General features: G+C 40.1%; 1 protein-coding gene across 1 annotated transcript; it reads right to left on the reverse strand.

The window, feature by feature from the left end:
* Window positions 1-4,387: 4,387 nt before the first annotated feature.
* LOC140248623 (uncharacterized) lies at window positions 4,388-15,402 on the reverse strand. The gene is made up of 3 exons (XM_072329490.1): window positions 15,260-15,402; window positions 14,049-14,115; window positions 4,388-8,707 (listed from the first exon to the last, which is right to left on the reverse strand). The coding sequence occupies exons 1-3, from the start codon at window positions 15,296-15,298 to the stop codon at window positions 7,188-7,190; spliced, it is 1,626 nt and encodes a 541-aa protein (XP_072185591.1). The 5' UTR covers window positions 15,299-15,402; the 3' UTR covers window positions 4,388-7,187.
* Between the last annotated feature and the right edge of the window lie 256 nt (window positions 15,403-15,658).

A 15,658-nucleotide genomic window follows, 5' to 3' on the forward strand; every position in this document is an offset into this window, starting at 1 on the left:
GAAACCATAAGTATTTATCAAGATCTTACATGCAAAGTAAACACAGCACTTTGTGGTTTGGCCTCTGGAAATCAGTTGCCATGAAGACTGTGTGAAAGCAGATCTCTGTATAGTTGGCTTTTGGAGCAACTGAGAAGGTAAAGAAAGAACAGCGTTCTATCATCTTTTCCTCAGCTATGAGCCAGTTCTCAGGTGCATGTGAACACAAAGCTGGAAGATGCTTTCAAGGATGGCCACATATCAACAGTTTTAAAGTGAGAAATGATGAGAAGTTGTGAAACACTGAAGAGCACTGTTATTGAAACAAGTTATTCCTAGGTATGAAAGGAACCAAGGAGATCCCTTAGTGAATTTCTGTATTTCCAGAAGTGGGAAATGACAACATTGAAACCTCTTCTGCAACATACTGTATATGTGACCAGTGAGCTGGAGTCTGCCCTGGATGTTACTCCAAGCTATGGAAAGATATGAGTGCTTCTTTACCAATGCAGCAGACACATTGTAGGCTCCGGATTGGCTCTCACATTTACTTTAACAAATGTCATCTTCATTAAAAGAAGTTATTGCTCTTAGGAGCAGGGTTTTAAGATGTTGATAGATAATATAAAATTGTGTGTGTGACTTTTGCCCAGTTTACTTTGGGCTCTGGGTTATTTCTCTGTTGCTCCCTTTGAACATATAAAGCACCAAAGTTCATGAGACCTTGGAAGAACACAGATGACTACAAGGAGGTTTTCTGAGCTTTTCCACAGCAAGTCATCAGAACCAGGCTAGCCAACATGTCCTGAAGCTTGCAGCATGGAGCACAACAACACTTTCCAGAAGGAAAGAAAGCTGTTTCTTGCCTTATCTTGGGAAGCACAACTGATTGAGAGGAAAACAGGAGAAAAATACTTGTAGTCATTCTCATCATTATGAGAGGCTTTTAACCAAAAAAAGGGACTCTAGAGGATGCTTAATTCTCTAGAGTTACTAAAACACAGAATATCAAATCCTTCTTGGCTGAAGGACGAAGGGATTTGCATGGTTTAACCACCTCATGCTCTTCACAAATACTGCAGTGGTGTGTCCCAGCATACCTGAGAATGCCACCACCTTCATCTTCCAGGGGTGTAGGCAGGTCCAAATGGGACATTTCTGGTTATGAATGTCTGTTTCCAGTATGTGAAATCTAAACATACATGCTTCTATACTGGTGAGAATTAGAGGGAAGCCTACAGCCAACAAAGGAGTTATTTAAACCACAGAGAGCAGAAGTGGTGTGGCATATCAGAGATGGAGCTGTGCGAACAATGGATCCAGTTCAGTGTTGAATGTCCAGGGAGAACATGGAGAGTGGAAGTCAGAATGGCAGAAATCAGAAGAAAAACCATTTCTGGCTGATCTGTAACAAAACCTTGCAGTTTCTCAGGCAGGACAGCAATCACTGCACCACTCTGGCAGCATCAAGAGGTGAGGGAAATTTTGAGCAGCCTCAGCCTGAATCCTGGGGCTTGTGTCTCTGGGGAGAACTACATATTGGGCACTGGTTTTAGAGGACCGATCAGATGCATTTGAAATATACTATGTTTGTCTGGGACTTGGAACATGAAAAGGGAAAATATCCTTGAAGAGGTTTTAATCTGTGTTTGGTCATTGATATGATAGTGGTATTTGGAGCAAAGGCTTAAACAAATGCAGGCTTGTGTTCAAGAAATGTGAAGCACAGATCACTTTCAGCCATAAAGGCATCTTGAGCAATTTATCTTACCTACTTGGCATAAGGCACACACTTTTATTCTCCTCTACTAATAAACCCAACAAATGTACTTCTCCTTCAACAGAGTATTTTACAATATATACTAAATCTTTTTACTTTTTTGACCTTCTGAGTGAGTGGCTTCTATTTCAGTTTGATGCAAAGCATCTCCAGCTCTTTACTGAAGACACCTGCATTTAATCTGAGTAGTTTCAGAACTCTTTTATTCTCAGCAATAGAAGGCTGCAGTCATGCAACTCAGATGTGAAAACCAGTCTAAATCACTCACAGGGTCACATTTGCACTGAAAGCCCGTATCTATCACATGGACTCCTGAACTAATTTAATCTTTGATACAAAACAATGAAACAGCTCAGGAAAACGTTCTGTTGACATCCCATATGTACAGAGGTCCTGAAGCCACTTAGTATGCCTGCATTACTGGCTGCAGTGTAACAGACAAATACTCGAAGGAGACTGAAGTGAGCAGCATTAGGTACCGTTAGCAGTCAAGGGATAATAACATGAAGCTCAGAGAAGGCTCATTTATCTAATGAGAAGCAGTTCCCATTACAAACATACTTAGAAGGTAATAATGAGCTTTCATGCCAAAACCCACAAATATTTCCAAAGGTTTCATAACACAAGTTGTTGTGTAATTACCCAATTGCACTACTTAATGTGCCAACTCAGCAAAACACGAGTGTATTCAGTGCAACATCAGTTGCTGAGGCTTGCAGAAGTTTGTAGGTGGCAAGTCCTGTGTTGAAGAGACAGAAACGTAGCCACATGTGACTGAACCCATTTTCAGCTGAACACATTTTCAATTACAACTGGTTGAGAAATCAGGTATTTCTTTCATACTGTTCTAAAGAAATCCAATTTGAAGTCTTCTGCATTCAGTCAAATAAATACCAGAGTTTGTTCTTTCTTTCTCCCATTTTTTGTGCCTTCTATCTCCATTCCACCACCAACACCCCACTTTCACTTCCTTGTTTAATGTCACTTTAACAAGCACAGGTCAGTAACTCAGGTAATGTAGGAATCTGTCTCCAAAAGAGGCGGTGACAAAAACTGCAATGGTGTATTTATTTCAGCAAAGTTCTCTTAAAACATATTACAATGTAATATTAACAGAAACAGTATTTTTAACACAAGGAAATATTTCAAAGAAGGAAATTTTATCAAAAAGCACCACTTGAAACTAGTGTCTTTTTCACAGTGTACTGCAAGCTGCACAGACCACAGGACAAAGGGAATAATCCAAAATATTAAAGCAGTCAATGCATTCTACCCAATTTTGACTTCAGAAATCACAAAAGTTTATATTTAATAAAATATATTTAGGTAAGCTCTCTCAAATTGCTAAATGCTTCATATTAAGTGATGCAGGCTTTTGTAAGGAAGATCCATTTTCCTCTTATGTGAGCAGCACTACACAATTCATATTATCTTCCTCCTGTAATTGTCACATTTTCCACAACATTTCCCATTACCTGCATACGTGAAACATCCACCTTTCTATGAAAGCTGCTTTGAAAGTAGTGTTTCCTATCTTATTATCTTGACTCACACTCTCAGAGGTGGATGTTGGTGGTATGACAGTAGAGGTTGAACCTTCCCACCAACATCCCATTATTTTTTGCCATGACAGATGGAAGCAGAGGGGCAGTCTGACAGAATGGTGTCTGACATGGAAGCGCAGATGAAGCAAAGGTATGTCATTGTATATCTCCACGTAAAACAAATTGCATCTACTGACATTCACTGACTTGCTGAACATTTATGGGGCCCAAGCAGTGGCTGTGGGCAGGTGATGGGGTGGGTGGTGTGTTTCAGCAGTGGTGACAGCGGGTCACTTCCACTGATGTAGATTTTGACAAGCACAGCATACAGGCTCTTGTTCATCACCAGCAACACATGTAGCTAAGAATGGTGACAGTGTTGAAAGGTAAATGTTCTGTAGCTTAGAATTTGTTCTATCTGTTGTATCACGTCGGCGGGTCACCATTTGAAGACTTTAAGACCCTAGAAGTCCGCAGCTGGGCCAATTACCGAAGTAACACCAAGAGGGTGAGCAGCAAAATGGCGATTTCTTAAAGCAAACACACACTTATATAACCTATGCCCTTCGTGTACGCCTCTCTTGTACGCGTCATCGATCCTTCCAGAAATTAGGGAGGGCCTGTCGCGTGACAGCCCGAAATCCCCGTATTTCGCCTAATACAACATCTATCAATCAGTGTTATTGTGCTCTTTGTATCAGTTGTAGTTTCCATGGAAATAAATAGGAGGCATTACTTTCGGAGTGACATATATAGATGTATTAACTTCAACTCTTTCTGTACAGACTTTGCTAGCCTCTGTACTTGCACTTACTATACAAGACTTTACGAGTATCCCCATTAGAAACACCCACTGGAAGCAAAGGTTGGAGACAGCCTCCCAAGTTTTTAAGAGTATCCATGAATGTGGTATCAAGAGATGCAAAAGGAAAAAAAAATGAGTTCTGTACTTCACAGCATTATATTATACTACTAAAAGAAAGAAACCACATGAAAATTTGAAATAAAAAAGTTCCTATGTTGTAAATATAATTGTTAGGTTATATCTGTCAAGAATAAAGCATGCAATTAATTACAGCAAATGGGATAAGTGCCATAAAATTAGCATTCATTGTACATAGTTTGATTGCTTTTGAACTTTATCTTATGTAGGACTGTAGTGCACCACTTAATGTTGCATGGAATGAGGTAATATATATCATTTTCATAGAGGCAAAGGCTATATACTGCGCTGTTAGTTAGACTACCATAAATCCACACTGACTCCAGTACACTCCAAATTCACATTACTGTAACTAAGTGGACTGAGCTCTTAATTTTGGCTGTTTTTTTTCAAAGATAGCGATGAAAACAGGCTCAAATGATGAGTCTTTTTTGACTAAAATAAGGCTAAGCTTGCTGCAAGTTGCAGTTAATAGCTGGTATTTGGAATAAATCTATTTATATTTTTTTTCACTGCATGAATACTCAATCACAGTAGCAAAACTATATGAAATCATTACCATCACCAGATGGCTGCAAAATACTGTATTTCTGCCCCATGCAGAAATTAATTTGAGGGCAATTATGGGCACTCCCCAAAGAATCTTCAGAAAAGATATACTGTATTTATGATTTCATACTCTGCAATCTCCCTTAGCTGTAATAATGCTCACTTGTAGCTCCCTGGTAGTTTCTGTATCCTTTAATAATGGCGCATTTAAATGGAAGTGCCATCACTGTGTGCACAATGCAGGATTTAAGCATTAGTCTTCTCCAAATTCAAGCAATTCCACTGGTAATACAAACTCGCTCAAGTAAAATATACACATACAAATCATGCTGTTAGATGTGTTATATGCTACATAAGGGCAAATGCTTATTATATTCAAGCAATATCTGCACTTTGCTAAAGATGTATTAGATTGCATCCTACATTAGATTCTGATTATCTGCTACACAGGTCTAAATCCAGAATGACTCTTAAGCTATCACTTTAATGGGGGTGACAGCCTCTAAAACAACTGCATATGGTAAAGCAGACAAGAAAAATAAGGGGTTATGTCCATGAGAAAATTATTTTCTTGACTTTCCGTCAAATAAAAACACAAGCATCTTGCTTCAAGCCTTCTCCAACATTGTCTTCCCTGCAGTTTCACTACAGAAATACCCAGGTCTGCTCTCTGCAGAGCTTCTCTTGCAGCACAGACATCCTGATACAGCAGTGAGCTGTCTGCTTCTGAGAGGAAGAAGGCCTTTGACACCCTCCTCACAAAACCACCTCTTTGTAGAGGTGAGATTGTTAGAGAATATATGACACCAGGACTGAACTTACTGTGGTTGTGTTGGCCTCAACACAGCATCCAGTGAGGTATATTGCAATGGGTTGCTCAGACTTAAGAGTAGGAACAAGAAATACTAGTATTCTGTTTGGTGCAGGAGAACAATCTCTCCAAAGCCTGCATATCTCTGAGTTCAAACCTGAAGAAAAAAGGATGAAGGAAAGATAACCACAAGTGATAATGACACAATTAGAAAACAAGTAAAAGTGGAAGAACCAGATAGAACTCTTGTATTTGGGTTCTTGCTTTTACAAAAAATAAAAATAAAAATGGTAACAATCCCCAGAACACATGAAGAGCACAGGAAAGTGCATGCATTTGAGATGCATATGCTCAGGCAGACACCCACAGTAAAGTCATATCATGTATACTAGTCTCACTTTCAAATAGGTTGATGGTAGGCAGTCTGCAGCTGTCTTAATAATGCTCCTCTTACAGACGTGACATACATACACACCTGCTCTTCAGTAGGGCTGGTGAAGGATGGCTGGAAGGAGTTGAGCTACATGGCAGAGTCATGTTCATTTCTAACAAAATAAGAACAGAATGAAGCAGTAGTGATGCTTCAGGAGAAGAAAGGAGAGAAACACAAATCAGAAAGACCAGTTGGACAGAAGAGTTGGAAGAAGACAATATTCAGTGTCATTGAATACATAATTTCATTCTAGAATTAACTGAGTGATTTAACAAAAAGAACCTCTAAAATTGAGCACCAGTTCAGCAAAATAAGAATGCTTGTGAATGGTATCCCTTTTTGGTCATAAAAAGAATTCATAATTGGTAAGAAACTGAATAAAAGTCTGTTTCCTTTTAAAGCTTGACTTTCAAGACGTTTCTAATACCTCCTTCCTTCTCATCCTGCAACCATTCACTCGCTACAACTTAAAATGGGAACGAGTCTTCCCAAATTACTCAAAAGCAGATTACTTCAGAATTAACTTAGAAAGATCATTAGTTATAACGTTCATGATGAGAACAGTGATGATTTCTAAAAACAATGTTCTATTTTTGATCCAGGTCCACTTTTATGATATTGTGCAAGTATAATTCAATGTTATCATATTACCATTTCTACTTTGAGGCACGCTTAAGGCACTTAAAGATTAAGCAGAACACTTTACAAGATGTAAACAAATTTGCCTCCGAGTGCACTTAGTCTTGCTGGCAGAAGAAAGTGAAAGCAGACTTCCATTACTTGGCTGCACTGCTTTCAGTTCCAGTACCAAAAGATATGTATTTACTCTCACCTGCAATTTTCTGTGGTCCAGAAATAATTGATTTTAAGAAACTCCACTGTAAAAAATAGTTTTGAGTTGAATCCATAGATCCCTTGCCTGAAGATGTTAACAGAAGTACTATCTTGGAACTCTGAAAGCTCTCTTTTCTTTAAATACTGGTCGTGTAATTAAGATTATATTTAAATATTCCGAAATTTGAGAGCTCTTTAGTGGGACAATATGTTCACATTGACACACTGCAAGGTGTCAAATACAGACAAAGAATTAGTGTAGAATCCATATCCAATTTAAACCCCAGTTCTGTGCTATCTTCACTGTACAGAAATTAAGATGAAATCCATAAAATAGATACACTGGTTCCATGTTCACGAGTGATCTGATTGATCCTTCCACGTACACAGTCAAGAGAAACTGATATCAATGTTCCATTATGTACTTCAAAAGATGCACGGAGAGTCACACTGGTCCATATGCTTCCCTCTGGCATCTGCCCTCCAATCTGCTGAGCAATTATGGTGGGTTGCATGTGATCCATGGTCAACTGGTTGAGAGTCACTTTGAGCACACTGCATGAATGGATTAGCTTTAAGTTAAATGCAAGGCTGGCAACTCCCTTTTCTGTAAAAATGAAGTACTTCTGAGCAAGCTGTCCAGAAGAAACCAGCTGTATCTGTTTCTCATTGGATGAGATCTGGGTGAAATCCAGTAATTTGTTTCTTACAGCTCCAGTAGGCAGGCCTGTAACAGAAACTGTGGCTGATATGGCACTAGAAACTGCTGAAGGTATCCAGATAAGGCTAAACATACTAATCCCAGAACTATCTCCAAAATACCGAACATTACATTGTGCGGGAGAGAGTATCTCAAAGCTAATCAGATCTCCAGCAGCAACTTTTGTGGCCCCTGAGGCAGATATTGATGTATCTCTGTAATTTACCCCAGATTTAAATACATTCATTAATTCTCTGTTGGTACCGTTCCTATTTATATAAGAAATTAAGGAGAAACCCTCCCGGACACAAGTGTGACCCATAGAATACAGTGCTTGGTGCAACACAAATTTGACAACGCCTGTTTCAGTGAATTTTATAGCTCTGCCATCATGAGATAAACTTAGCATGTAAGGGTCAGAAACAGAAACTATTTTAAATGTAGGTCGATAGTTGGTTTGGTAATGCATTGCTGTTGACATGTGTGCACTGATTGCTACAGCACCTGTGTCATGAGACAACCAGAACAGACTAAGTGGGCTATTAAGATCATAAATGTGTAAGTCTTTACTTTGATTGCAGAATTGGTTTGGGCTCCTCAGAAACACAGAAAGAGTTTGGCTGGGCTCCACCTCAGCAGCGCTGCTTAAACTGGTGCTCTGGAAATATTTTCCTTCTGGCTGTTCGATGCGAACACCGCTCAGCTCATAGCCTTCCTCAGTGCCATTTAGCTTTAAGGAAAGTTGCAAAAAATTCCTGCAGTTGTGTTTTACTGCAAAATTTAGGTCAGTCCACAACAAACCGTGTTGCCTGAATATCAGGCTGTGATCTTCGATGGACAGGATGTCACAGTGAAGTTTTTCCCTTATCTTCAAGTTCAAGCCAGAGTAGACCTGAGAGATGCCAGACTTCATGGATGGTAAAATGATGTTTGCAGCCCAAGATTCTGATAGCTTGCTTTCACTGGTTGCTGAACAAACCGTGTCACTGACAGTGGAACAAGGCATGGCCACCATTCCATCTTCACATTTCAAACACGCTTGGCATTCCTGCATTTCCTTATTAAAGAAATACTCTTCTCCACACAATCCCAGAGCTGCATCTTTCTCAGCTATTCCAAGGCATCGGAAGCCACCTGTTCACAGAAATAGGGCAATTTTATTGTTAAATCTTTAAAACACTAAATGTAAGAACTCTACAGATCTACATACATATCACGTATGTATGATAAGATATCTAATTATGAGAGAAAACAGAAGACAGCCCTGATGAAATTGAAGACAACCAGGAAGAAAATCTTCTCACTCACCAGAGTGGTGAGGTACTGCCATAGCCTGCCCAGAGAAACTGTGGATTCCCCATTCGTGGTGGTGTTCAAAGCCAGGTTGGATGGGGCTCTGGGCAACTGGATCTGGTGGAAGGTATCTATGCCAATGGCCAGGAATTGGGACTCAGTGATTTTCAAGGTCCCTTCCAACTCAAACCAATACATGCTTCTATGTTTGATCAAATTACATTACTAAAGGATCCTTGCTAGAAAACAGAGGGGAACTTGTCCAAGCTGAATTCAGTGGCTGAGAGTGAAAGGAGCAAGGAGAGAGAAGGGGTTGAATAGGGGAAATTCTAAACAAAATCTGTAACAGGTTAGATGTGACACTGCTCCAGAGGCAGTTTTTCATAAATAAAAGGCATAGCACTAAGCAGTGAAGATATTTTCAACTAAGGTAGAGTTCCTCTACACAAAAAATGTCCACTGCTGCCCATGCATGTTAAGGGCAGTGCTGATGTAGCTGCGATTGCTAAAGCAGTGCTTTTTAGTCTGAGGGACACAGACCTCAGGCATTCTGTGTACTGGTTTTAATGATCCTGCAAGAGACAAGTAGGAAAAACAAAATGCTAAACATATGGCTTAAAATCATTGTGCAGAGTTTGCACATTTGAAATGCAGAAAACCACTGCTGTGAGACATGGGACAGCAATGGTCTTGATAGCCTAAAATAATCAGATGAACAAAACACCACAGAAAATATCCAGAGATGCCATTTGGAATTACTTAATTTAAAAGAAGGTAATTTGGTGCTGTTGGACAGCACACTGTGACCTCAGTGGATCAAAGAATGCACACTCACAGAGCAGGTTTTAAAAACAGCCTGTAATTTTCTGTCAGTTTTCCAAGAGCACTGCCATCTGCTGTTGCCTCCAGCTGGAGCAGCTGGTGCCCGGCACCTTTGTGCACAGAGCCCTCAGGATCTAAATCAACGCACTTAAATTGAGACAACCAAAAGAATAACCACTTGCAGTTTTTCACCCCAGAGTTTATGTGCCGATGCACTAATTTCAGCATTTTGACCACACCTAATCAAACCCAATAATCACCTTTCCTACAGCTCCTCTTAAGTATCCTTTATTATCCACTGTGTTATTTTATTCACAGGGTGTTTCTTAGATGCATACATTTGTTTTACTCCTAGGTTGGAAAGTTGCTGTATCTGAGCAGAGATCACCTCCAAGACAGGTACTATAAGCATTTGACATGGACCACAGCAAGCCAGTTTTCTCCACTGTTCAACATACTGCTCACATACTGTGAACTGCATAACAGAATACTACATGTGCACCTGGCACATGAGGGAAGCCAAAATATTGGCTAAAATTCACTTCTGACATGATATTATTCGGCTGAGACCCTCACAGTATTCATTTATACAGGCATCGTATATTCACCCTCATACCTCGTTTTGTCTACCCATGTTTCATTCACTTGATTCTTCACTAACACATAGTGATATGTAGGACCATATAATGTAGGATGTGAGGACATTCCTTTAGAGACCAAGTAGGTTTTCCTCAGAAGAGCTCAGTGTATAAAAGTAATATTTTTCCATTTGAAAAAAGCCGAATGAAACTTAATATTTTATTTATCTGAAAACCAACATTTTATCCACCTGAAAATCATCTGGCTTTTTTTACAAGAAGCAGAAGCAAAATAAATAGGATCACATTTTTCAACTACGACTATTCTATAGGGAATACAGAAGGTGCCTGACAAGCTTTCATTTTGAAAACAGACCATTTTTACCATAGAATAATAGCTGGCATGAAACTACCTAACTCAAATCAACAGCTCCCACACCACTGAAACATGCAGGATGAGCTGATACTGAATACACAAATACAACCATTTCATACAGCAGAGATGATCTGCAGAAGTGCCTAGACATACTTGTTTGTGCTGTTTGCTTCTTTTTTATTTACATTTTTATTTACATTTAAGGTTTTTATCAAGCTTTACAAATAGATGTGGTGACTACTCTTAACATTATGCTGTTTAGCTTTTAATCAGTTCTATCTATCTGCAACAGGTGCTCCCCCTGCATGTACTTGAAATAGGTGACTTCAAAGCAGCACATGGGCTGCCTCCTACTGTGGACACAACAGCAGCATGCTAACCTCTGCAGACCTGAAAAGGTCAAGGAGCAAACAGCAGCCAAACAACAGAAGGCCAGCACAGCAGCATGCTGTGACTGCTTCCTATTGCTCTCTACCATATTTCTGACAATCTCTCCCACCTCTTCCTGGCCACTGCTCTGGACACTGCTGCACTTGATTTTATTGTGAGCAGCCCAGCTGCATTTAAGTTGCTTTGTGAATCCACAGATATGAAGTTGTCCCAGTTTTGTGCCCCCACATGCGGCCAGGCTGATCTTGTATGCCTGGCAGCCATTTGCACAGAACACAGCCAGCCACATGGATGAACACTGACAGAAAACCTTAAAAAGCACATGCAATGCTCACACAAACATGTACAGCACAGATGGCTCAGGCCTGTTCTCTCTAGCTGCATGGCACTGAAGACCAGTAGTGCAATACGTACACACCATATGGGACTCTCCAGTGACTGGTCCTAAACTGTCTGATCTCCTTCAGTCGCTGGCATCTGAACACACAAGCTCACCAAAGTATGAGGTCTGGGTACAGTTGATGGTCCACAGACCTCTTATCCTACTTACCTGTTAATCCAGCCTGAATTTTGCGAGCCCTCCTTACTTTCCTCTAAATACTCATAACAGTTTTTGTATATTCCCATACTCATCTATTACACTCCATAACAGATCTCATGCAATCTCTAAATCCTCTCCCCACAGCATCCCACAGTAAGTCCTATAGACTCCCCTTTAGTTTGCATGGTGTCCTGGAGAGAGTGCTTTTGGCCAGCTCCACTTGGCAGATTCACATCAAGGACAACAGTCTGGCTGCTCTCCTGGGATTGTGTGAGGAGAAAACCAAGCACTTTCACTTTCATAGAATCATAGAATCACCAAGGTTGGAAAAGACCTAAAATATCATCCAACCGTTCACCTATTACTAATAGCTCCCACTAAACCATGTCCCTCAACACAGCATTCAGTCTTTCCTTGAACACCCCCAGGTTCGGTGACTTGGTGACAAACCTTTACTCAAATGACCTAACAACTCCCACCCAGATAAAAGCAAGGAAAGGTAGCAGGGGAAAGAGGTGTGATGCAGAGAAAAGTGGCAGGGTGAAGAAGGAGGGTCTCCTAGTTGCATGGTTTTTTGCTGCTATGTGTTCCATTCCCACTTGAGTTGGGAACATGAGTTGTTACAGATCCAACAAACTTTGCGTGCAGCTGAAGAAATCGCATACAACATCTGGAATTCATATATCAGATCACATCCCCACCTACCCTACATTACCAAAAACAAACATCCAGTTTCAGATGCCCTTTTGACAAGTTAATTGCACTTGTGTAAGATAATGAGCCATCATGAACAGACAAGCTCAAAGCAGCAAAAAATACAAACAGCACTCCCTCTTCCATGACAGATGATGGGGAGAATGTTGACAGAACAGTGATTTCTAGCCCAGGTGATAGGAGACAGATTGTCCTCACATCTTCATAAACCACTATTAAAAATGGGAAAAGAGGAATCAGAGGAAGAGTTTTTTCCTTTCAAACGCATTGGTGCTGACTGTGTTCTGACAAACCACCATTATCCAACTGTTTCACAGTAGTATTTTTTTCCTCCAGATTTTTCCTCCAGCAGTAGAAAACAGCTACGCTTGGTCTGGGTCATCCCACACAGCCCTCTGGATAAATTCCTTACAGCCTTCCCTCTCCCATGTCACAAACTAGAGCACTACCAAATGACTCCCACATTAGTGGTTCTCCTTTCCTCAGACTGGGTCCCTATAGGCTTCCTTCCACAAAACTACCAGCTTGATAGCACCAAACCCAGACTGCTACTAAAGAACAGACCAAGCCTTTCTGATGCTTTAGTTCAAACATTGTGCCCAGGCTGTCCAGGAACCTTATTGCCCACCAGTGAGGCTGGCTACAAAGAAGCATCTTGTGTCTTCTTTAGTTAAGTCTGACTGCTACAGTGTTTGCAACGCAAGGCAGCACTGGCTGCTCTCTTCAGTTGATTTCCCTTTTCCTTTGGTGTTTGTAGCAACCCCACGTAGCCAACCTAAGCTCCCATCAAAATGAAGCAAGGACACCGAATGCAAGCCCAAACCTTCTTTCCTAGGACCCTTTCCTAGGACCAATTTCCTCACATTTATTTCTACACCAGTGCAAAATCACTCGAAGAGTTGAAACGCTCTCTGTCCCTCAGAAAGGTCACCCACATTTTATGCCTAAGTCTAGAGAACAGAAAGCATACAAGCTGATGAAGTCTTCCCTTGGTTACTTTACTGAGTGTACTTCAGTACGAGCTGTGATTGGTGAAGTGCTCTATTTGATCAGTTTCTTTCAAGTCTTGGTTTTTTGTTTTCTGTTTTTTGTTTTGGCTGACCAGGAATTACCCTAGTACCTGGATACATTTTGCTCAGTACATCTGTTAATTTCACTCTTTGTGTCTGACTGCCATGAGAAGCAATGAAGGCTAAGTGTGAAGTTTACAATTCCACTCAAATCCAATCTTAAATGACTGAAAATTCCTCCACACTCACAAATGATAAAAACTGTTGATCATTCCTCAATATTTGACAGTATTATTGCTTGAAGGAGAATAAGATTGATGAAGAAAGACTCTATAAGCACCTTCATTAGATCAAATCAAATATCTACCTCAGTGCAGCTGAAGGAAAATGACAATGATTTTTCTCCATTAGGAACAGAATCTTTGATTTTCACTCCATTTGCACCAGCATAAACAAGAACACGGTCAGGTTATAAGAAGAAATTAAAATCAAAGCATATAAAAACCCAAGAAAATAAGGTAAAAGGGATCCTCCAAAGGTACTAGTGGATATTATGTTCTAAAGAGCCTATTGTCTGTCCACAAGAACGGCTATCAACCTAGAGCCGACTGTTTCTCAACCCCTTTGATTCCACCAAACTGAGCATACTGTTACTCACAAGCATGCAGGCCTGAGCCTTTACCTATTCTTCTGACCTGTTCCTGAAGATCTAATTATCTTCATCCTTTAATTGGCAGAGAATATAACTTACCTGGAGTATTCAGGCATTTTATTCTCTCGCCACAAATACTTGGAGATTCAGTGCATTCATCTCTGTCCTGTAAATCACAAGAATCATACTGAAAAACTTTAATGCCATAACTTCAGCTTGAAACAGGCACTTCAGGCTGTCACACCCAGGCACATGCAGGCAGGAAGAGGAGGGTGACCTCACAGACATGTTGGAGCAAGACAGCTCGCTTTGGATTTGCTTTATCAAAGTATTCAAACAGACTGTGTGGTTTTCAGTCTGAAGATCACGAGCTAAATGGACTGGTACTACAACTTACTTACTTACTTACAACTGTCTTACAGTTTTTAATCTGTAAGACAGTACCACATTCCTTAGAGAGATGCATCTCTCAATTGGTCTTGAGGACACTGCAACAACTTTCCTAGCATTAGGAAAGGCTCTTAAAGACATCTAGTCTGGGAGGAAGGTGCTAACTGAAAAACATCCAAGGAAAGTGAAACGATAAATTAACTTTCCCTCTCAAGAGGCTCTACTCTCACCATACAGTAGGTAGAGCTGAAAGAACAAAAGGCTAAATTTGCCTTGAAACACTCACATTAAAGCAAATTAGACAAGCACGAGAAGCTAAGAACTGGAGGCAACTTCTGGCAAAGAAGGCACTGTTTCAAATTTCCTGATATAACTTAGGATTTTTAAATGGAAGTGACCACAAAAGCATCTTGTTTACATGCTGGTTTTGTATAGTAAAATGTATTTAACAATTATAAATGTGAATGTTAAACATTTTATATCCTCACGCTATTTTTAAAGCTAGAATTAGATTTTACATTTAACTGATAACTTTCATTTCCAGTTTATTAACAAATGCATGACCATTAGTTTTATGTAATAAGGCTTTCCTCTACTTTTCCAGTGCATCCAGCAGTTCATGTAGACTGGCCTGGCATTAAATAAATGAATTTATCATGCATAAGTGTATTTTAGGGTATACTTTTCTACCAGGATGAGAAGAATCAATGACCTGGCAGCTGCTAGACTTGGGAAAGCTTTACATCCACCACGTGTTACTTAGTGCCCCATTTACAGCAGCAAATGGCAAGGAGGAAACCCAGAGAAAACTTTAGGCAGAATAACTAGCTCTAGGAATAGTTATTTGCAGAATGTCATCCTTGTATGTCCAACACAATAGTTCATAAACAGTAAGTGAAAGATACAGAATGATTTTTCACCTGGCAAATCCGATCAGAGTTTGCAGCGCAATCAGCCATTTGGAAAAAGCCAGCAGGACACAATGTGCACTTTTCACACTGTGAAGGTGTCTTCTGGAAATTGCAAAATTCATCACTTTCACAGAGACCACAGTCCAGCAAAGACTCCCCTACATTTATCACTTTTGCATCCACTTCTACTTTATGCACAGAGTACGACTTCTGGAGATGATTCCTGACCTGGTTCTGAAGTCCTTGAAGATGACTTTCAAAATAACTTTGAATATCTTCTTGCAAACTCTGAAATGACATTTGTTTCACTGTGTCAAAAAGCATGCCATACTGCACTTTGATCAGATCCATTTGCTCATACATTTTCCTTTGCTGTTCAAGAATCTCCCGTTGCTGGCTAACCAATAC

The sequence above is a fragment of the Excalfactoria chinensis genome, chromosome 2, assembly GCF_039878825.1.
Source record: "Excalfactoria chinensis isolate bCotChi1 chromosome 2, bCotChi1.hap2, whole genome shotgun sequence".
In the NCBI taxonomy this organism is placed as follows: Eukaryota; Metazoa; Chordata; class Aves; order Galliformes; family Phasianidae; genus Excalfactoria; species Excalfactoria chinensis.

Excerpts from the sequence above, each read along its gene's own strand:
- LOC140248623 (XM_072329490.1), bottom strand. The coding sequence starts at position 15,298 with ATGGCTGATTGCGCTGCAAACTCTGATCGGATTTGCCAG. Across the intron at positions 14,116-15,259 it reads ACTCTGATCGGATTTGCCAG|GACAGAGATGAATGCACTGA; the intron begins GTGAAAAATCAT and ends TGTGATTTACAG. Across the intron at positions 8,708-14,048 it reads AAAATGCCTGAATACTCCAG|GTGGCTTCCGATGCCTTGGA; the intron begins GTAAGTTATATT and ends TTCTGTGAACAG.